General features: G+C 32.9%; 2 protein-coding genes across 3 annotated transcripts; both read left to right on the top strand.

Moving 5' to 3' along the window:
- Positions 1-5,712: 5,712 nt before the first annotated feature.
- On the top strand, positions 5,713-14,234 carry LOC145576342 (protein tesmin/TSO1-like CXC 3). 2 transcript variants are annotated; one of them, XM_081634113.1, is made up of 11 exons: positions 5,713-5,875; positions 9,178-9,329; positions 9,418-10,141; positions 10,862-11,358; positions 11,527-11,601; positions 11,954-12,131; positions 12,216-12,311; positions 12,398-12,464; positions 13,085-13,220; positions 13,334-13,512; positions 13,622-14,234. In XM_081634113.1, the coding sequence occupies exons 1-11, from the start codon at positions 5,813-5,815 to the stop codon at positions 13,627-13,629; spliced, it is 2,175 nt and encodes a 724-aa protein (XP_081490239.1). In that variant the 5' UTR covers positions 5,713-5,812; the 3' UTR covers positions 13,630-14,234. The 2 variants fall into 2 exon arrangements, with proteins under 2 accessions (XP_081490239.1, XP_081490238.1); XM_081634112.1 differs by having other exon boundaries at positions 5,714-5,875; positions 13,334-14,234.
- A 5,326-nt stretch (positions 14,235-19,560) lies between these two features.
- On the top strand, positions 19,561-23,139 carry LOC145576341 (homeobox-leucine zipper protein HAT7-like). The gene is made up of 3 exons (XM_081634111.1): positions 19,561-19,934; positions 20,787-21,148; positions 22,699-23,139. The coding sequence occupies exons 1-3, from the start codon at positions 19,919-19,921 to the stop codon at positions 23,068-23,070; spliced, it is 750 nt and encodes a 249-aa protein (XP_081490237.1). The 5' UTR covers positions 19,561-19,918; the 3' UTR covers positions 23,071-23,139.
- Positions 23,140-23,675: the final 536 nt, after the last annotated feature.

Genomic DNA, 23,675 nt, shown 5'->3' with positions numbered 1-23,675 from the left:
AATCTAGCTACAATTTGGGTTTGCTTAGCTCCAATTTGATTTCATCGAATCTCTCTTCACATTTATTAGCTTCGTGTTTAGAGGGATAAAAAAGAGGTGAGGAGTAAGAGGACAGAGATCTGAAAATTCTTTTGGTTGTTTAGAGGAATGAGCCCAGATAACAAGGGGGGATGGGGCTAGGAATTAAAAAAAAAAAAAAAAAAAAAAAAAAAAAAAAAAAAAGAGGTTGTTATCCCTCCAAAACATATTAAGGGTCTTATTAAATTTGTATTAATATATATATTAATACAAATTTAATAAGACCCCTTATACAATTAAGGGTAAAATTTAGTAAAATAAGATGGATAGACAAAATAAGGTGAACACCAGGCCAAAAAGTGAGAAGTATAAGCACTTACGGAGTAAAAGAGAGAAGCACATGTAAAGAGAATTGCAGAGAGAAACAAATTAGTTTTGTGCCCATGCATTTTCTAAACTCTAAGCGACTAGCCAAAAACATTAAAAGGCAGGAGCCCATATTTGACCCTTGACCATCTTTATTTGCTCTAATTGTTGGGCTACCATATTAAATCCTATAATGACCCTTAAGATAAAGACCATCTTTATAGCATTTTCTACTGCTTGGTGCCTTTATATTTGCTCCATTGTCATTATTTGGATTAAAATTTAAAAATTTTAATCATAAAATACCGTTAATCTACAAGTGAATAGTTATGAATGATTTTATTAGATTTATCTCATTATATATTTTATTAGATGCGTGTTGGAGACCGTGAAAAGTCAAATGGGGCAAAAAAATAGGGACAAAATAGTAAAAAATAAAAGTGTCAAAACCCTTTAAAATATAGCCTATTTTCGTTGTAATTGGATTGGCCGACACTATTGTCACTTGTCTCATAACAACCTCTAGCAACAGAATATGTTGCGATTACGTTTTGACATTGTGTTATTACATTCAACCAATCAAGTTTTGGATTAAACTGTATTTACTTTTAAACCAATCCGATATTAGCTTTAAAGTAACATTACCACCTCCAATATCTAATCGATCCTACACGAAAAATTATGTCGTTTAATCATTTACCGCAATTATTGAAAACTCGAAAACTCATCAATTAACAATATTCAATATACAATATAATCTCATTTTTAAAACTCAATCTAGTACCAAATCAAGCAAATTGGGCCAAATTCCAATCCAGATAGACCGACCGTACATAAACATTATGACATAATATTCCCAAATCATTCCTTACCTATTATAAAAAATATACACATCTCCAACATGATCACAATTTCCTAATTTGTCATACACACAAACACAATCCAAACATTCAGACCCCCAATTTTTTTTAATTTTTTCAATCAGACAAAAATTATAACCATATAAGAGCACCAGCATCAAGGCCTTTTACAATCCTTTCCGTGGCTTTTTGGTGTCCTTTTCCAATCCTGATGGATGCTATTACTTGGGAAAGATAACTGTTAGGGAAAGGATATTGTAGTATCCTTTCTTTGGAAAGGAAATCTCGCCTCGGCCCAAGTGCCATGTTAATTCAACAATCACAAACAAAAGCATACAACGGCTATATTGGAAATCATCCAACGCTCAACTTGTTGACACTTGTCAACATCTTGTTTCTTTATTTTTTTTGCTCTAAAACAGTATAACGGCTATAATTTGTAAACGGTAACTTATTTTAAAAATCCGAAAACACCAACAGTCATAAAATTTTTTTGTCTATAAAATGAGTATAAATTTGCTATATTTTCACAAAGTTTCAGTTTCACTTGTACAATACTCTTAAACACAAATTTACTATAATCTTCTTTTTTTCAAGTTTATTTTTCTCCATTTCACTTCCAATTTCTTAGAGTCTTCAATATGGATCGTAATAATTCTAATTATGGTGGTAACCCGAATTTTCCTAACAATTCAAACTTTCAATTTAACCAATCTAATCCTCCTGTTGACCCTAATCTGTTGAGTAATCCTCAAATTCAAGCTGCATTTTTTCAATGGTGTAGTAGTCAACCAAGACCAACAAATTTCAATAATATTCCACCAATATAACCAAATTTTCCTCATAATTCCCAATCCTATCAACAAGCTTTTGGTAATACCGCTTTTTTCCCTATATCAGAACATTTAACTCAAAATATGAATCAATCTCCAGGTGGAGTTTGTAGTAGCAATGCTACTCCAATAGAGTTAAGTGGTGAACATGTTGAAGAATTAGCGGGAGCACAACATCTTGAAGAGATTGACAATGATGAAGTCGAAATTGTTCCAGAAGTGCAACTCAATACATCTGCACAAAGGAAAAACCAAGCATGGAGTATCGCCGAAGACAAAGCTCTTATATCAGCCTATATAAATGCAGGAGGCGATGTGGAGAGGGGAACCAAGACCAAGAGAAGCGGGTTATGGGCAAAAATTCACAACCAATACGAAAAGGCTAGAGCTGAAAATCTCAATGAGATTAAGGTAAGAAACGTTAAATCTTTGCAAAATCGATGGGATCACATAAATTTACATGTAAGTAAATGGGTTGACGCCTACGGTTATCATTTTCGAACTAAGGGTAGTGGTGAATCTGAGCAAAATTTGGAGAGATTCGCTCACATAGATTACAAAGCAACTAACAATAAGATGTTTTGTTATTTGCATTGTTTTGCAATTATGAGGAAATACCCCAAATGGGATCCCTCCTTGTCCAAAGTTCAGTCCGATATGTTACCGGGTGGTCAAGCATCTACAGATAGTGGGGGGAGCGGTAAAAGATCCCAACCCGATTCACAGTGTGAGGTTGGCGGAAGGGCTAAAAGACCTCTTGGCATAAAACAGACAAAGATGAAAGGTAAAGCATCAAGTACTTCGTCAAGTGTAAATCTTGACTCTTTAAATACAAATTTTAATGACATGGGAGAGAAATTGGGTCAATTGGGAGAGCGACTACTTGATCAGATGAGAGAACGAGATGAAGAACAAAAGGCCCGGGTAGAAGAAAAGAAAAGGCAGAAGGAGGAGGCCATGAAGTTCAGAATGTTAGAAAGGTTAATGCAGAAGCTCGTTCTTGATGACAAGGAATTAGCAATGTATAACAAACTAAGAGACGAATTTAGTAGTAGGTTTTCGCTTTAATTTCATTTTAGTATTTGCAATGTTTGTATTTTAATTAAGTATTGTAAGGTACGCAAGTTATTTTTTTTTAAAATTGTTTGTGCTACTAGTAATGTTGATGTTTATGTAGTGTTGTTATTGTTGTTTATGTATTAAATTAATATTAGTGTATTTTAATTTGTTTTTAAAACTATGATGTCTCTTTTACCTTTTGACAAGACTCATGCATGCATTGGTAAAAAAACTGACCTTACAAAATTCTGCATGCATTGGTCATAATTCTCACCATACAATCCTTATCTTATCCATATCTTATGTGCACCAATTATGTTTTAACAAAATCTTATCTTCTGACCAACAATATCCTATTTTTGTCTATTTAAAGTACATGATTTCTATCTTCTAGTGTCACAAACAAACACACCAAAAATAAAACACCAAACACAATATGAGCTTAGATTCAATCTCTTCAAGTTCTTCAAGCTCTTCCTCCTCAAGTATAACTGATAAAATTTATGATCACATGGTCATGAATTTTATAAATGAGAGTCAACGTTTAGTTGCGATGCAAAATTCAGTGCTTAATTCATTACAACCTGAAAAGCAAAAACGTCCGAGAAAACGAAGGGTAATTGTGCCTAGAAATCGTGAAACGGCTCACGACAATCTAGTTGCAGATTACTTTAGTAATCAACCGGTATACAATGATTCCGTATTTCGAAGGAGGTTTCGTATGAGGAGACCCTTGTTCCTTCGCATTGTGGACACATTAAGTGCAAGTAATCACTATTTCCAACAACGTCCCAATGCTACCATGCGTCTTGGTGCTTCACCCCTTCAAAAATGCACCGCGGCTATACGTATGTTAGCTTATGGTTGTTCAGCTGATCAAGTAGATGAATATCTAAAGCTTGGTGAAAGTACTGCTAGAGAATGTCTTTCACAATTTGTCGATGGAGTTATTGCTCAGTTTGCAACTGAGTACCTCCGCAAGCCAACAATGGAAGATATCCAGCGTCTTCTAAGAGAAGGGGAGGATAGAAACTTCCCCGGCATGCTAGGAAGCATTGATTGCATGCATTGGGTATGGAAAAATTGTCCAGCTGGATGGAAAGGAATGTATCAAGGCCGATCTAAAACGGCCACTGTTATCTTGGAAGCGGTTGCATCTAGGGATTTATGGATTTGGCACGCCTTCTTTGGGACTCCTGGGTCGTGCAACGATATTAATGTACTACAACGTTCTCCTGTGTTTGATGATATAATAAATAATCGTGCTCCACAAGTTCTGTTCACAGTTAATGGAAACACTTACACAAAAGGATACTATCTCACCGATGGGATTTATCCAAAGTGGTCGACATTTATAGATGCGGTTACTGCCCCTCAAACAACTAAGGATACGTTATTTACTGAACGTCAAGAGAGTGCGAGAAAGGATGTTGAGCGTGCTTTTGGTGTGTTACAAGCTCGTTTCGCAATAATCAGGAAGCCTGCTTTGGCTTGGAGTGTAGATCTGTTGTGGAAAATTATGATGACTTGCATCATTATCCACAACATGATTGTTGAAGACGAGCGTGATACATATTTAAATTATAAGGATCCACTCGAGTTTGCCGATGAACAGCCTGAGAATATGCCGGGGTCGTCCTCAACTAGGAATGCAGCAACATTCACCGTAACTCCCGCACAGTATGATCCAGATAATTTCGGTAGATTGATAGCTTCGAGAGGGGAAATTCGTGATAGAGACGTCCATATGGCTTTGAAGAACGACTTGATCGAGCATTTATGGGCACAGTCTATGAGGTCCGATGAAAATTAAACATTTCAGTTATTTTTAAACTTATGTTTGTTATTTTCTTTGCTATTTTTATCAACGTAATTCATATTTTTTTATTCGTGTCGTTTAATCAATGTATTTCATGTTTTTAATCAATGAATTTTATGTTTTTGAATTCATCTCGTTTAATTAATGTGTCGGTTAATAGAACGATCTATTATTAATTATTATTAACAACATTTTCAACAATAATAATAATTAAGTATATTAATAAATATATGTAATTTGAAAAAGGAATAAATGGTGGGGTGTATGTAAGTAGGAGAGAGAAAGTGGGAAAGGATACTCATTGATGTTGGAAATTTTTAAGGGAAAGGATAAGTAAAAGGATGGAAATAGTGGGAAGTGATGTGGAGGAAAGAGAAAGTGATGTGTCAAGTATAGGAAAGGAGAGAGAAACCGGGAAAGGATATAAGTATCCCAACACTAATGATGCTCTAATATAAAGTATTTTTATACATTGTCTCTCACCCAAAGCAAACAGTTTTTCTTCCTCACAAAATTTCTGACTGTCAGTGAGTCAGTTACTGTTACCAACCTGTCACTCAAACTCCCAAAACCCAATAAAAAAAAAAAAAAAAGGTGTTTTTTGGACCCACATTTCTTCTATATTATGTCGACACCTACTCAAAATATTTTCCCGCCTTTCCACTCAAAAACCTAATTAAAATATTATTTCAACCCCAACAAAAAAAAAAAAAAGTAAAATAAATTCCATGAATTTGGGGCTGAGTATTTTTTATTTTTTACTTTGGTAGATAATTTAGAGAGAGAAAAAAATTTGAAGAGAGAGAAAGTGAGAAGAATGTTGAAGAGCTTTGAATGCTCTTCTTCATTTTACTACCATGGATACACCTGATAAGTCAACTGATCAACCTAGTCCTTCATCTTTTCTGTCCAAATTTGAGGTATTTTTATATTTTTACTGTAAATTTATTGTTTTTAATTTCTGGGTTTTGTTTTTTGTTGCATGAATTAAAAAACCCATTATTTATTTTTTGGAATTATTGGGAAATTTTATATGATTTATGTGGTCGTGCTAGAGATAAATTCTTGGTTTCGACCCTGTTGTTTCGGGTTTTATGTGGTTGTTGTTAGGAAAAATAATCATATTATGTATGAATTTGTGGTTGGTTCTTAACTGGGTTTTAGATCTGCATGTAAAATTATATTGTGGGTTTAATTTAATAATTTTTTTTGAAGGGTATGTATTTTCTGCAATTTTCTAGGGTTAATTGAAGAAGGTAAAAGGGAGATTAATCGATTATTATGATTGAGAATATTATTATAAGTGTAATTTAATGCAATTTTCATGTGTAATTCAGTAATTGTAACTACAAAAATTTATTTATGAAATTGGAAAGTATTTTTTTAGCGGACATTGGCTGAGGTGGCCTAGGATTGGTCATCTTTGGCCATGTTCCTGTCCCAAATCATTAAGGCCATGTTTGGGAGAAAGCTTATTGGGGGTATATTAGCTTATTTGACTAACTTTAGCTGATTGACTAGTCAAACAAGCTAATACAAGTGTTTGGTAGTAAGCTTATTGAAAGAGCTTATTCCACTAAATAAGCTCTTTTTGAAAAAGCTCATTTTAGGAGCTTTTTCAATTAGCTTATTCATTAATTATTGTGAAATGACACTTATAACCTCATTTAATTTAAAATCCTATCTAAACTACCTACCCCACAATTAGCTTATTGGTCATTTCACATGCTCAATCACTTTTAAGTTATCAGCTATTTACCAAACACTTTTATAAAATCAGTTAATACAATAAGTTAGTCAAATCAGTTAATAAAATCAGCTAGTCAAAATCAGCTAACTCAATCAGCTTCAGCTTTTAGCTTTCTCCCAAACAAGGCCTAAGTCAAGTTCCTTATTCTTAAATTGACAGGCCGCAAAATGCAAGGAAAATGAAACATTTGTCGGGCAATTTTTTTAATAATAGTAATTTTTTTTTTTGTTGTCTCCTATTCCAAATATTTTTATAATGGCTAGATTGGATACACTACAATTTGATTTTATCCAATAAAATATTTTTTTCAAAAAAAAAAAAAAAAAAAAAAACAATAATATTGTTATTCAATTTTCAAATTGGTTGTGTTTAGCGTGACAAGAAATCTTTTGGGAATTCTTATTGTCGTAAAAGAGTACTTGTGGAATTAACTGGTGGTAAATTTTGATGGGTGGTTTTGATTTGTGGATAAGATGTTGCAAAATGTGTGGTGAGGGAAAGAATTACTCTGTATTGTTATGAATTGAGCTAGATGACTGAGTTTTGATGAAAAAAATGAGTTTTGCTGTCAATTGAAGGGGAATTTGTTAATGTATTTTTGTCGTAGTTTTATGCTCTTTTCTACTGAGATTTTTCATGGACTATGAAGTACAGTAAGAGTCTTTGGCATGTGTTGTTATTACTTTATCCATATATCCGGATTATATTAATAAGAACATTGGAGTGATGCATTATAGGAACTGATTTGCACATCTGCTTTAATTTCTGTCTTCCCTAAAGGGGTCCAAATAAGAGATGATCTGTGTGGTCCTAGCTTGTCATGTCGGAGGATAGCACGTGTAATTCTCCAATGTCAACGTAAGAGCGTTTGTTAAGATTTAAAATTTGAATGATTGGTAGGAAAACATAAAAGCTAAAGACAATCATGATAAGCCACAACTTCTGTTACTGTGCGCCTTACAACAACCGGACTAGGCCCATAAGTTTATTCTATGGTTATTTTGATAGTTTGTTACTCCAGTGTAATGTGCCATACTATGTTTAATTCAATTATGATCATATGATATAGTATGCTTTACAGCTGAAGAAAAGGTTTAGTGTAGCACCTTTAGATAGAATAATCTCCTAGGGTACTCATCACAGTTGGTGTGTTTTGTCAATTATTGATATTTCAAACAGGACATAATGACACTTATTACTTCTTACACCTTTAATTGATTTTTTAAAATCAGGATACTTATTATGGATTGGTACCAATAAATTTTTTTATTTTATTTTTTTAAAAATAAACTAAAGGAAAACACCAAATAAACTTTAATTTCAAAGGTAGATGGTTATAAATGTGTTTGAATTTGTTAGTTTCAGTTAATCATGTTTAATGTCATAAGTAGGTAACATAAAGGGGTAAAAGGTTGAAATTACTTGAGTGGTGTTTTAGATTTTCTCAGAGAAATTATGAAGGGTAAATAAAATGACCAAAATGCCCCTATATGAGTGATAATTGTGAGCTGGAATGATATATATTGTGAGATAATGCTGTTTATGATGACAAAGGTAAAATAGGAAAAGTTGAGTAAATGTTTGTACTGGAAATGTAGATCAATGCTTATTGACAAAAGAAAAGAATTTCTGATGCAATAGTAGATAGAGATGAGTAATATTTGGTATGTAGTGTACCAGTCAAGCCTTGTTTGCCATATTTAACTGTTTTACTTTCAAAAGTCAGAGGTCTGAGGTTGGTGATGTTAGTCTCCGTGTTGTAGGCTTGTCGGAGATTTCAGGTGCTTGTCTATTTCGTGCCAAGTTTCCAAATAGTATTATCCTGTCATCAGTTTGGAATTACTGCAGTGTAGTAAGAGTTTATTCACTATATAGATTCCTTAATATTGACGCTTTTAGGAAATTTGGGCAATTCCTTTTGAATCTTTTCTCCCTTTTTTTCATTCATTTCTGCAAAGAAAAGATTATGATACTTCTTTTGCTCTATATGAATGAAATAAAATTGGATCATCAGACTTTTTACTTATTGTCAAGTAGCAGTTGTTAGTTTGTGGCCTTTTTGCTCCAGATCAAGGGACTTTAATAAAAAAAACCTCTTTGATCTCCTTGATTCCATCGTGCAGCCTTGGGAAGCATCCTCTTTAGAAGCATTGGGCTATATACTTATATTTATATTTGAGATCTGGCTTCTTTCAAACAGAGTAAAAATAAATTTGAGATCTGGCAAAATGGTTAGTTAGACCATTTAGTTTGAGTAACTTAAGGTTTGGCTCCGTATCTGGTCAACTATTAGGTCTAATATGTTGCTGCTGACTTGCATGCACTTTTTTTTTTCCCAGTCATCATGGTCTAGGAAAGTCAGTTTTCTCATATCTGATGGTTCATTGAAGCTCACAATCCTCACATATTATATTTTTGCATCGTACTGTAAATTTCAAATATGAGCTGCTTACAAATTACGTTCATTTGCAGGATTCTCCAGTCTTTAATTACATCAGCACTCTGTCACCTATCAAACCATTTAGCTCGGGTCACAGCACACAGCCATTTCACCTTCTTAATTTTTCTTCTCCTCAAGCCTTTAAGACGCCTCCAACTTGTCCAAGGGAACCCAAGTTTCCAAGGTGATTACATATGCTTCTAATTGATAAATAACCTGTACTGTGTACATACAGGATGGGTGTATTTACATTTTTATTTCCCTCATCTCAGGCCATGTCATGTTTCTGAAGTACCTAAGAATAACTTCTCTCAGAATGGCAGTGAAGGTAAAAACGCAGAAGCCTCATCTGCAATAGAGCCAACTGATTTGCATACTGAAAAGGTGGACAAAATCGACAGTTCGGTGACTGTCAGCACAACTGATGAATCCTCAAAGCTGGTCTCTGGGATTCCGAGATCAATGAAATATGAATGCAGTTCTCCTGAGAATAATGTGGTCAACTGTGATGTTTTGAAGACACATAGTGAGTTTAATGTAGCTGGAACAGAATTATTCACTGCTAAAGTCAAACAAGATAATTCTAAAGAAGCAGACTGTTCATTTGGAAATGAAATGGGACTGCTGGCAAATCCAATGACACAGAATAAGGAAGTATGTGACTGGGAGAAGTTTGTTTGTGAAGCTTCTGGTATGTCAAACTACCATTCACCTACAGATGAAAATTATCAAGATGGGTCAGATGATAGAAATACAGATTCGGGGATGTTGTCTTTTGTTGCAACAGTTTTGCAGCCCCCAAATGAACATATTAATGATCCACAGAAATTGGGCCCTGAATGTCCTATTATATCTGAAAACCATCATATGGATGTTCCTATGAATAAACAAGGAGAAATTGGAAATTTGAATGAAAGAAACCAAGTTACAGCTGGTGATGCTTCTGTACTTGCTGAGGAAGTTGTCCATTATTCAAGGACTGAAATTGGTGACAAGGTATAACTTCTCTTAAGCAGTGGCCATCTCTTTGTTTTGCACTTTTTCAAGTTTTAATATATGATTTCTTAATGTGAGTAGTAGTAACAGCAACTTAAACCAGTGCATTGACATGTAGGGAAGCATAATTATATTCAACTTCAAATTTTTCTGGTACTTAGCTTTATACTCTTTTCTTAGTGGACTTGGGTACTGGCTGGGGAACTAATTACACTAACATATACAGTTCAACAAGTGGAATGGAGGGGACATGTAATAATCTGCATTGATTCATAACTTTACAAGACTACATAGTCTAGTTAATAGATGAACGAACTTGTATAGTCAGCCTCTATCCTGCCTCTCAAGCCATAGAAGAAATCCAGCGGCAACTGCTAAAATACCACATCTGTGTTTGGCTGTAGACTAGTATTTTTGCATCACCCTTCTTATTCTTTACCATTAACTTTTGTCTTTAATGTTATGCATTGTTCCATGTTGTCTTCAGATGTTTCTGACCTTAAGGGATCATTTTCTAGCAAATGGCAAATTTATTTATCTATTTCTAGCTTGTCAATACGAAGTATTATTTTTACTTGTCCACTATCCACTTTTATGCTTATTGCGGGGTATTTTTTTCCTTTTATTTTTCCTCATTTGTTGCTTTGATATATTCCAATAATAATATAATTTCTGTTTTTTATTTTATTTTATTATTTTTTTTTTTTTTTGTGTCTTAAGTCTGGTTCACAACAGCAGCAAACAACAAGAAGGCGTTGCCTAGTATATGAGATGTCTGGATCTCATTACAGGAAACTGTTAGCTGATTCAACAGGCAATTCTCCAACCAAACCGGCTGCTAGTTCTAGCATCTTAAATGATAAGTGTCTGATGGTCAGCAGACCAGGGGGCAATAAATTTTCATCAACACTCCCTGGTATTGGTTTGCATTTGAATACTCTAACTGCTGGTGCTAAAGATAAAATAATTGTCAAGAGACAGACTTTGACTTGTAGAAGGCAATTAATAACCTCCCAATGCACCACATCTGCTATCGGGTCTCTTAATTCTAATACAAAACCCATCACCACCCAAATAACTCCAACTCCAAATGTAGTGAAAAGAGAACCTGAAGAACAAACAGAAGTAGTTCAGGTGTCTGGAGATGGAGATGTGTCTGAGAACTCAATATACGGTGAGGGTATTGAGTTTCCTCAGAATTCTTTCAAGAAGAAACGGTATATACTTCTACTGTGATGTGTGTTTTCCTTCATTGTTTCGTATTAAGATTTAAACATATAAAAGTAGTTACCTGTGGCCCTTGCCCACCACCTCCAAAGCTAAATGCTGCTGAAAAGAGTTGCTAGTATTGTCATCAGTTTAATTTTGTGTTTCAAATTTTACAGGCAGAAGGCTGAAACCATAGGAGAAGCTGATTCTTGCAAGCGCTGTAATTGTAAGAGGTCAAAATGCTTGAAGCTGTGAGTACAGAGATAGATTCCTATAACTTTATTTACATTCTACTTGTTTATTTATTTTGTAATACTATGCATAATTATCAAATGCTAAATACAGATAGGACATAGTTATTCCTTGACATTGGATAAATATTTAGTGAGGGAAAGAACTGGATATTTGAAAACCCTTTATAGTATCGTGCCCACTGTTCATCACATAATAAATACTGAACAAATTCAGCTATATAAAAACAGAGTGTCATTGAAGGTACATTTGTAAATTGGTAATCGGTTTTTCTTGCTTGTTGGGTTTTTGAGCATTTCAACTTTCTTTCTGGATATATTGATTTCCTCAGTTGCTAATTCCTTGATGCAGCTACTGTGAGTGTTTTGCGGCTGGCTTATACTGTGTTGAGCCTTGCAATTGCCAGGATTGCTTTAATAAGCCTGTTCACGAGGAAACTGTGCTTGAAACTCGTCGACAGATTGAATCACGCAATCCTCTTGCTTTTGCTCCGAAAGTGATTAGGTGTTCTGGTACTCCAAACAATGAGGTAAAGGTGCTTTACCAACTTTGTTTCAGTGATTCCACAAAAATATATTATGTAATGAATTTCTGCATTGTCTTCTCACCATAGGAAGAGTTGATCAAAACTCCAGCTTCAGCTAGACATAAAAGAGGGTGTAACTGTAAAAAGTCTGGTTGTCTGAAGAAATACTGTGAATGCTTCCAGGTTTGTTCTCTCATCATTCTCCTTAGTCACTAGTATTCTTGCTGTTTAAAAGAGTTGATGAGGGTATTGGGTTATATGTTTTCAAGGGTGGTGTTGGATGTTCATTCGGCTGCAGATGTGAAGGATGTAAGAACACGTTTGGTCGAAAGGAAGGTAAGTTGCTATCTAAGTTTGTAGGTTTATTTAAATAAGTTTTATGTCTAATGTATCAAATAATCAGATAGGTTCAGGTTGTCCAATTCAGTAATGATTTCAGCTAACTTGAGTTCTGGAGTTTCTGGACTAATAGATCTATACAAGTTCAGGGATATTGATTTCAAATAAGTTCAATATAGGAATAGGAAGATCATATCTTAGTAAAGTGCGATGTGAGTTTGTACTTTGGAAGGACCTTTCTTCTTCAATAGCAGATTGCATTTTCCTTGCTTTCCCCACCTCAGTTCAGGACTCAAAAAGTTCATTCCTAAGCAGATATAAGTTCCATTTAGGGATTAGTCAGGTAGTTTAAGGCTAAAAAGGAAGATAAGTTCAAGACTCGAAGGAATTAGGGGTTTAGTCTAACTTTTATTTTCAACAAGCAAATTTATACTGATGCTACATGTGTTCTTCCTAAATCCTTTTATAAAGATTTGCCTGCACTCTTAAAAAGCTCATCATAAACTCACACGACAGTTCCTTGGTTGTAACGGTAACAGCAAAATGTTGTCTTTGCTGCCTCAAAATCAATGCTTTGCTCATAAACTGAAACAAATTTCTTGATTACTACTTTATAGGAACTGAAAGTATTTTATATCAAGAAACAAGATTCCTCCAAAGGAATGCATCCGATGTAAGTTCGCTTAATGATCTTCCCATAACGAATGAGGAGGATCATGATCAAGAAACACCAGAGATTTCAATGAATGCGAGGTACTGAATTTAATATTTTGGCTGCCATTTAGAACTGTAGAAGTTTAATTTTTTTCCCTGTCACTCACATATCTTTAGAATAATTTCAATCTACTGAACTTTTTTGTGACCAGGCAACCTGTGCGGCAGCCTTTTCACTTTGGTGGAATGGTCCCACGTTTTCCTTCGCTTTCTAGTGGGCCTTTCCTTCAATCATGCACATCCCAGAATATTGACAATCCAGATCAAGCAGCCTTTGATGAAGATATCAAGATAGGAGCTCCAGAAGATGATGCCTCTGAGGCATTGACGGGTGAATATTCGCTTCCTACTACTTGTGTTAAGTCTGCATCTCCTAATTGTAAAAGAATTTCTTCTCCTCACTGTGACTTTGAAACATCTCCTGCTTGGAGGAGCTGTAGGAAGCTGATTCTCCGGTCCATATCATCATTTCCAACATTGACTGCGGAGAAAGAAAGCACACAGCTGCATGGAAAGCTTCAGTGAGATAGTTACAGTTTTTTCGGACATGAGAAATTATGATGCATGGCTTGGCTGCTTGGAGCACTTTATTGCTTGCTCCTTTTTAAGGAGATCATCAAGGAAGTCAATCATAAATGCCTGTCTGCTGTCTCTTGCGTCTCCTTCAGATATACTAGTCCTTATTAGTATAATCTTGTTTTCCTAGATATTATTAGATAAAGTTGTTTCTTTAGGCGTATTGTACAAAATGTTTTGTAGTATACTGTGCTATGTTATGCATTTACTGTGTAGATCAATGTATTATACGTATCGCTGTTAGTGTTGTAGCCATAAGAAAGCTTCTCTAGATGCTTAAGTTTTCCTTAGAAAGTTAGGCTGCCCTGCAGGCTGGAGCTGTTGCTGTCAGCTGGGATATATTTCTATATATCAGGTCATATTTTTTCAATGTCTTATAATGGGTGCTGTGCTCTTTGTGGTTAGCATTTCATAAGCTGAATGCTTCAATAGTGTGAAGCTTAAGATTTCATATAATAATAATAAGCCAACATTGGAAATGAGTTATTTATTTCTTTGTTAATTTTATTTTTTTTGAAAAAGTAAGAAGAAAAAAACATTAGGAAGCTTTCTTTACGAGGGGAATTCCTAATGCATTAGAAGAAAGAATAGAAAACAAACTATAGTTATTACAATTATCAATCAATACTATGTACTAAAAGACACACCGGTAATGACACGTGTCATCTCCTGGTGTGTCTTTAGTTATTATTTTTTATTAAAAAAAATACTTATTAAGGAAACAAATCATTTATAAAAATAATTTTATTTTTGTATACATATTCCATATTAATGTAGTATCTATTATCATTAATATAAAAAGATTTCACAAATCTTTTTAGTTTTGGCAACTACAAACCCAAAAATATATTCTTAAAATAATATATAACTTGTTTTTGAACGAGAAAAAAGATTGCTTGAATTTTTTGCCTACTTTTGTTTTAGTTGTATATTAGAAACTCGTGCAAATACAAATCAACATATCACATACTTTTATTATTCCTCGACTAATATATGATTATAATACTTAGGGCGTGTTCTATTCACCTGATTTTCACTGATTTGAAGTTATCTTAACTTATCTGAACTTATTAAACCTTATTTTAGTTGTAATTTATACTTGAGTAACCCTTATCAGAATTTATTAAACCTGATTTGAACTTAACCGAACTTATCTAAATTTATTACACCTCTAAAATAAGTGAAAATAAGGTGAACAGACCTTTATCAATCAATAATATATAACTACATATAATTATAGATCACCGTGCATGGCACGGGATCTAACCTAGTATCCATACTACTACATACTAAATGGGCTACATTAGCTATCTAATCCGTTGCACGATTTGCCTCTCGATAGACGTGCTAAATACTCCAATTGCGAAACCGAGAAAGGAGAGAGCGAGTGTCTACGATAATATGTTCGATCAGCTAAGGACTGCCCAAATGCCTTTTATTGAGTTGATGACTAATAAATTATCACCTTTAATTTCAATGTACTCAATACCGCATTGAAAATGAGATATAATGTGAAATTCTTTCCACTCTAATTCCACCTTTAATTTCAATGTACACCCTAAGTATATCTGAATTATTTAGAATAGTTAGACAATTATTTTGGAATAAATAGGGATCACAGTACACACATATAGCATTGTACTATGCTATGTGATGTCCATTATAATTGAATCTACAAATCTACAATACACTAATTAAGCTCGATTATCACATAACATATGAATTATAGGCACGCACAAAGTGGTCCATTTTCATGTCCTTTAATTTCTGTCTTGACTTTTTGATGGTCCTTGAAAACCTCTCAACCATGTATGTATGCATCATGATTAATAATATATGTTTAGTTATTTGTCACCTTTCACAAACATCAACTCAAACTTAAGCATCAAATATCTCCATCTTATGAAAGCACGCACAAAAGAAAGAGTACATAATCCATGTGATTAAGTTTTCTTTAAGCATTGAATTTAACAAAGACTTCTTTCACTTTTGCTCCCCACAATTTTAGGGTTAGGCTTTATGACTACTACAAAAGTTTGTTGGCCTTTTTAGGTAAATTACTTTGGCATATGTGTAATCACAAGCAATAACTTTAATTTTTTTAAAAATGAGATTAGGAATCTTTGTCACAAATTGTTATATATGATATCTACCTAGCTAGAAATGTTCATTGATATCATTGTACCTCATATATGTCCCAACAAACTATTTCTCAACATATCAAAGAATTGCGAAGTAATTTCAAAATCCTTTGAAATCAGCTCCTTAAATAATCGCCTCCAAGTTTTCTTATGTTTTAAGAGGTTTGTATTGCCATATAATATAATATATACAACATCTAATTTATTCATCTTAGGAATTTTTTTTCTTAATAACAACTCAAGAATTTGGAAATTAAAAAAATTAAGGGATCTGATCTCTCAAGAGTCAATATCGATAAGGCTAAATCCATGACCTTAAGGCTATATAATTCAATGCACACATCTCATTTGCAAATTACCATTATACCAAGACAAGCTTGGTAATTAGGGATCATTAAAATAAAGATTCATAACTAGACTCAATTGCTTGCTCTACTATATAAAATCTATATACTTGTTTCTTAATTGTAGCAATGTAGGTTTCTTATTTCTTGTTGCTTTAATTTGTCAAAATGTTTGCCGTTTTTTCTACTCATCAAAGTCTTGTGGGCTTGACTACCGACACCATAACGTACATAAAAAACACAATAAAAAAAGCCAAAATTATATATCGAATGTGCCCTTTGCATTAACAAAGAGTTAGGTGGTACGTAGTCTCTATCATTTGTTTTTGATATGTTAAGACGTAAGATATTATAGTACTGTCTTTTATTTTTTAATTTATTACATACAATGCACTTGTATATTTCTTGAAAAGATGGCTAACGTTTTTCTCTTCTTTGTTTTTTTCTTAATCAAATTAGGTCTATAGGAGTATGAGGAAGATTTTATTTATGTCCCTTTCTAGCCTTCTCCCTGAAGATCTAAGAAGAATCATGAATATAGCTAGGTCTATTATTGATATAAGCTAGGAACATTACAATTATATATGATTATATATTACATCACATGATTTAACAAAAAATATACATAACAGTTGTTTGTGTCACAATAATTATAATTAACTAGATAGTACCAAGTCATGCTTGATGTTGTATGAAAAGTAACGATGTATAAGATTGCGTGTGCACATGCACACGTGCTATCTACTCTATTCATACTCATTTACTCTAAATGCGAGCCCAGGCAGGGCATTTAATTAATAGAAATGAGCAATAAGTTATATTAAGAAAAAGAGTTCATGATATATCTATTACGAATTGAAGTAGATAATATTAGGAAAGAGCAAAATAAATAACCTATATAATTTAAAAAGCGTCCTATTATTGTATGTCAGTTTTTATTAGAGTAGGATATGAATAGAGTAACTAATATATGGATTTAGAATCAGAATTGGATACAAAAATTGTGACGACACATTTGTTGTGTTTAAGGGTTGGGGCAATGTTCCTATTCGAGGTAATGTTCTTGTGAATTGGAAGTGCCAAAAAAATCGAAAAATGCCTCTTTTATTATTTGGTTATGCATGATCGGTCGATCACGAGCAAAAAAGTTCATTGAGATAAGTATGTTATTGTAAGTACGATGTAGGTTAAGGTTATTATGTTGGGTTTGACACTTTGAATTGCTACAATTTGCGTGGGAGAGTTGCATGGAGTTTCAAAAGTTGGTTAAATTGGTTAGGTAGTGGAGTTTTGTTCCTTTTACTTTAACGAGTATTTTATCTTTTGCGTGTAAGTAGCTGGATTCGCCAGCATATATACATGTTTTAGCCCTATTAAGTGGTGCCTAATTATTTATTTTTCAGGATAATTAACAACAGTGGATAAATGGATAAGTTTGTGACTCTGAGTGGATCAACACTCTTCGGATCTACTAATTTACATTCAGCTTGTGTTGTGTGTAGGTCACACCGTGTGATCGCTTATAAAAGAACAAAAATGATCCATATAATATTAATCGAGTAACCCCTGTAACACTGATCGAGTAATCTCTTCATCACTGACTGAGTAACTCCTATAACACTAACGAAGTAACTTTTATAATGGTTGGCCACATATAAGAGTTTGTGATTTACATTAAATTGTATCCGTGTTATTACATGGGGAATATTTTCAACAATCTTAGATAAATTAATAGGAAAGTGATTTTTTTTTATTTTTTATTTTTTATTGCTTGTGGTGTTACTTGTCATTGCTAATTGGACATTATTATTTAAAAATAAAAAATAGTGTGTGAAATAGTGAAATTAAAATACAAGTATTGAGAATTTTGAAAGTGTGATTATTAAAAATTACGTATAGTCTATTATTATACAAAGTATATGAAGCTGAAGGGAAAAACATTTAACAATTGTTAGTGATGCATCACATAACCCTACAAGGCTTATAATCTAGCTAGATTGTATACGGAGTAGTAAGTAATTCATCACAATTTTTAATTAAAAACAAAAAAGTAAACCCAAAGGCTTTGCTATATTTGGCATTCCTTGCGCCAAGCTTGTAGATTTTTCACCTTTTTTTCATTTCACTTTATGGCCTCCCAAACCACATTCAATGATATTGTTAATCACAGAATCTTATATATGGCTGGCTACACCGTGTGGTAGAGGTTACTTTATAGTGTAATAGGGGTTATTTGATCAGTATTAAATGGGTTACTTTGCCAGTGTGATAGGGTTACTTGGTTAGTGTTATAAGGGTTACTCAGTCAGTATTATAGGGGTTACTTGATCAGTGTTATATGGGTTACTTTTACTCTTTTATAAGTGATCACACGGTGTAGCTAGGCACACACAAGATGAACTGATTGTTAATTTGTTATTGAGCTTGCTTTCAATTTTCCGGTCCAACTTCATACATTGATACATGGATTGTAGACGAGGAGGATTACATTGACTTATCTTTTCCTATGCTAAAAAATGTAAAAAAAAAATAAAAAAATAAAATACAAGATTAAGTATTTCATTCTTCTCTAAACTCGAACCTAACATATTACGATAAGATCAATCAACCTCATAAAATGTAACATTGGACCGAGCTGTAACAATACATTAATGCATTTATTTGTAACATGATAGTATTTATAAAATCGTAATTACATATCGTATACTTTTACACGTGTTAGTGTGAAAACACAGAAATACTTGCGTGGACCTGGTCCACAATAATATTATTGTGGACCCGAGCTTTATACACATGCAACTGACATTACATTGAACATAGTGACCCTTATTTTCAACATAGTAACCTTATTTTTAACATAGTAACCTTTATTAAAAGTTGTATAACGTTTAATACTATTGTGAACTTGAAGTCCGACGTTATGATCCTAATTTTATCATAGTGACCTTTATTATTTATATTGACCTTATAAAATATATCATTAAAAAAATTAACCTCTTATAGCCTATATATTACAAAAATGACTTTTATTTTCAACATAGTGACCTTCATTTTATCATAGTGACTTTTTTTTTATAAATAAAATAATCATAGTTTCTCTAATGTTAGTGGTCCACAATAAATTAGTGTGAACCAAGTCCATTTAAGAATTTGTAGTGAAAACAAGACCTATTGAAGTCAATTAGATAAACCATACTATACACAAAACACAAGACAAGAAAAAGGATATAAAAGAAAAAACATAAAAGCAAAGTGGCCGAAAAAAAAGACACAATCATATTTCATAAAAGGTTAAAGCCTTAAAGGTAGTGTTTCTTCCTTTCACTCAACATCAAAAAAAACTTTGGCTATATATTAAGCTTTTTTGTCACTTTGGTTTTTATTTTAACAGCTAACAAGCAACAACACAAATTCTTTCACAACTTGTGCTTCCTTAGTTGAAAATTATTGCCTATTTATAATTGATCATAACCTATTATCTTTGTATAATATTGTTTTTCATTATAACTCCCAATTTTCGCCCACTTCAAATTATCCTAAAAAAAAGGTTCATAAAGTTTGATGATTAAATATTAATTAGCTATTATCATCATTAAATAAAGAGAATAATAATTCAGGTGTGCGTGGTACTATTGAAGGAGGACTTCACTACACTAAGCTAGCATCGCTAGCATCAATGTCTGCTAAAAAAGGTACTAAACAGTGTTTTTCTTTTGTTATTTCCTCATTCCTCTTCAATCTAACATTTCCAAACTTTGCTCCTTTCGTTTTATTCCCAAAAATATGAATGCCACCACCACAAAAGGATCAATTTTGAAATCAACTACACAGTCACTCGGTCTGTGATGATATATTTGTCACATTACTCGTTTAATTGATACTGTTGATGTGACTATTTACTTTAATATGTACGGAGGATGAGGAAGTGTAATTGTAATATATAATTGCATAATAATTTTTTTAGATTTACAAACTATTTTATTCATGGTTCTTTATTTATTTATTTATGTATTTATTATTATTTATCAATATCTTAGACATATCTCCCAAGTGTAGACTATGATTGAAGTATATATACATATTAAAGTTTTATATATCACACTAATTATCTAATAACACATGATTGTATGTAATATTTATTTTAGTGCTAGCCCTCCAAACTAATTGATTTTATTTTGAAATCCGATGACAATCATGCCATGTTACATTTAGAAATTAAAAAATTATACTATCTATTTGATTAGGACAAAATTTTGGAAATATAGCTTGTATCTTAAAAAAATATTGTAGAAGTGCATAAATATTATGAAAAGGCGACATGATTATTAATTAAGGTTTATCTTAATTATTACTCATTACTTAGGACCTGTTATTTTCAGCTTAATTTCAATTGAGTTCAATTCCTAATTTCCTTCTCTCATATACAATTCAGTTTATCCCAATTCAGTTCATTTCAGTTCATCTCAGTTCAGTAAATCAGAATAGACCCTTAGTTTCAACAAATTTTTTTGTTGGATAAATTAATATTTCTGTGGAATATATAGGTGATAAGAAGAAGGCATTATACAGTGAAGATTTCCAAGCAATGTTAGAGAGATTAGAAGAGGAAGACAATGCAGATACAAGTCGACAATTGATGAAAAAGAGCAGATTATGCTTAGAAAAAGTTAAGGCTTTAGAGAAGCATTTTGAAGTGGAAAACAAGTTACAACCGGATAGGAAAGTTAAGATAGCTGAAGAAGTAGGGCTTGAGCCAAGGCAGGTAGCCATTTGGTTCCAAAATCGTCGTGCTCGATGGAGGGCTAAGCAATTGGAGAGGGAGTATGGTGATCTTCGCGCTAGTTATGATGCTCTTAAGCATGATTATGGTTCCCTTGAACAAGAAAAGGTTGATCTACTTGGCCAGGTACATGTTTTATATACGTAGTAATTTTACTATTTTAATAATTATACGTCACAAAAAAAATGACAATAAGATTAGGCATGCAATAATAGGTCTAGTCTGATGGCTAAGTTGGTTCAATAAAACCAATAGAACTGCAAATTGGCTGATAGCGGATCTATTAGTTGAACCATGAGCCACCCTAGCCAGTTGGTAATTATACGCAAAATTGACATTGTGTATTAATTAGATATTAGTATGGTATGTATGTGTTTCTACATTCTAATTATAGCAACTCGAGCGAAGTGGACAATACTATTTTTAGTGTGGATAATCAATTATATTCTTTGTATGTTGTGGTACAGTGAACCATAAGTCCGTGCCACATCAAGTCATGATAATTAAGTTGCAAGAGCTTGGGTTATAGTAATACGTATATCTTATGAGCTTAAACTACATGTCTTACATTTAGATATGTAATTAACACAAAGTAGGAGGTTATCTAATCTTCATTCATTTTAATTATAGCAAAATATGAATAAATCACAATATATACGTACATTCCTCAAACTAGCATGTCAAGCTAAGATTTGGTATTATTCATTTAAGACTTGGATATGTAATTCAAAGCCCACATTTTGGAAATTTGTATTAGTTGTCATAAGAAAGGTTATTTTAAAGGACAAATAGAATTTTCCATGAGGAAATATATATGGTTTGTCGCTACTTAACAATGAACATAAATTCCAATTCATTATTATCACCAAGTCAAAACAAACATCCTTTTCTAATTAATGCCAATGAGAAATTGGGGATCCTCATTCATGACTTTATAGTGATTACCATCTACCATGAGAAACATTGGTTGAGCCTTAGCTTTGCTTTGACACCATTGTACATAGGCATGAATAGTAGATTAGACGATTTAATTTGTATGTAGGAACATCGATATACAATCCAATCAATCGATAGACACTCGTGTGGTTGGGAGTATCGTCCTGTAATCAACAAGGTTTGATAGTTTAATTATTTGATTCTTATCTAATTTATGCGGCTTCCTAGCCTTAAAGATGATGTTTGAAAAAAAAAAAAGAAGGTTCACATGAATTTAATTAAGACTCAATGGTTAATATACAAGTAACATGAATTAAGGACGGGTTTGTCAATTACTAAAATTCTTAAAGGTGTCATCAACTAACTAATATACTCCGTATAAGGGCCTGTTCTAATTGACTGAATTAAACCGAACTGAACTAAACTGACTTTATTGGAGCTGAAGTGAACTAAACTGAATATTTTATGAGAGAAAGAAATTAAGAACTGAACTGAACTGAACTAAACTAAACTAAACTAAACTGAACTGAACTGAACTGAATTGAACTGAAAATAATCTGAAGAGAACATACCCTAAGTTTATATAAGAGAGTTATAGGCTAGGTTTTAATTTCGACCAATACCTAAAGATGTAGGAAAATTAGTATAGGCGATTATTGATTTACCGTTATTGTATTATTATTATCCTATATATCGCACATGAAAGTAGAGCAGTTGAAGTTTCTACTTATTTCTTGCAGCTTAACGACTTGAGATCAAAGATTGAATCAAGAAAATCTGAGATGACAACTACTAATACTCTTTCAAATCAAATCACGATAAATTCGACCAATATCATGAATGAAGGCACTTGTATGAATGTCCCATTACAAGCATCTCCAACTCCTTCATGTAGGACGTTGGATCCATATGATATGCCATCATCGACGATGACTGCAACAGCTTTATCATTGGATGGACTTCAGTTATGCAAAGCTTATCAAGACCAAATAACAAAGATGGAAGAAATGGGTCTCCATAATATGAACAATGTCATTTCAGGCAATTTTTTTTCGGTTGATCAAACCCCTACCTTGCATTATTGGTATAATAATAGTGATCAGTTTAACTAGATTAAAGCAAAATATAATGTTTAATTTATATGGTAAGCCATATAAATATTATAGTTAGATATTAGCATGTAAGGTACGATTTTATAAGTTTATGTGTATTGACACCTAGTACAAATCATATAATCTGATACTTTGTATAACGTAAATATTTTGTCGAGTTTTATGTGCATGCATGGTGCATTGGTGCATATGAATGTTTTGACTTGTGGCCTTATTGGTACAAGGCTCGCGTTTGTCTATATATGATTATCAAAAAGCTTTTTGTAAATACATACTAATGTTCAATTTCTATTGGATATTATTTATTATACCTAACTAATCTATACTATATATTAAAAGGCGTTCCTTTTTCCTTTTAAGGGAACAGTGCCATGTGACACTCTTCAAAGTATTTGCGCCATGTCACAATGCTACGTCACTATCTAAATTATGTGCGCCATGCAAACTTGTCACTTCATTTAACAAAATAAAATATGGATTGAGCTAGAATTGAATCCATAACCTCCAATACATAAAGGTAGTACATTTATCATTTCAACCAACTTTTATTAATGTTTCAAATTTCACATAATATTATATATTCCATTCACTTATTTTTCAGAAGA

Source organism: Chenopodium album, chromosome 13 (assembly GCF_948465745.1).
Source record: "Chenopodium album chromosome 13, dcCheAlbu1.1, whole genome shotgun sequence".
In the NCBI taxonomy this organism is placed as follows: Eukaryota; Viridiplantae; Streptophyta; class Magnoliopsida; order Caryophyllales; family Amaranthaceae; genus Chenopodium; species Chenopodium album.
The sequence above is the reverse complement of the archived record's forward strand: the minus strand, read 5'-3'. Positions and strand labels throughout refer to the sequence as shown.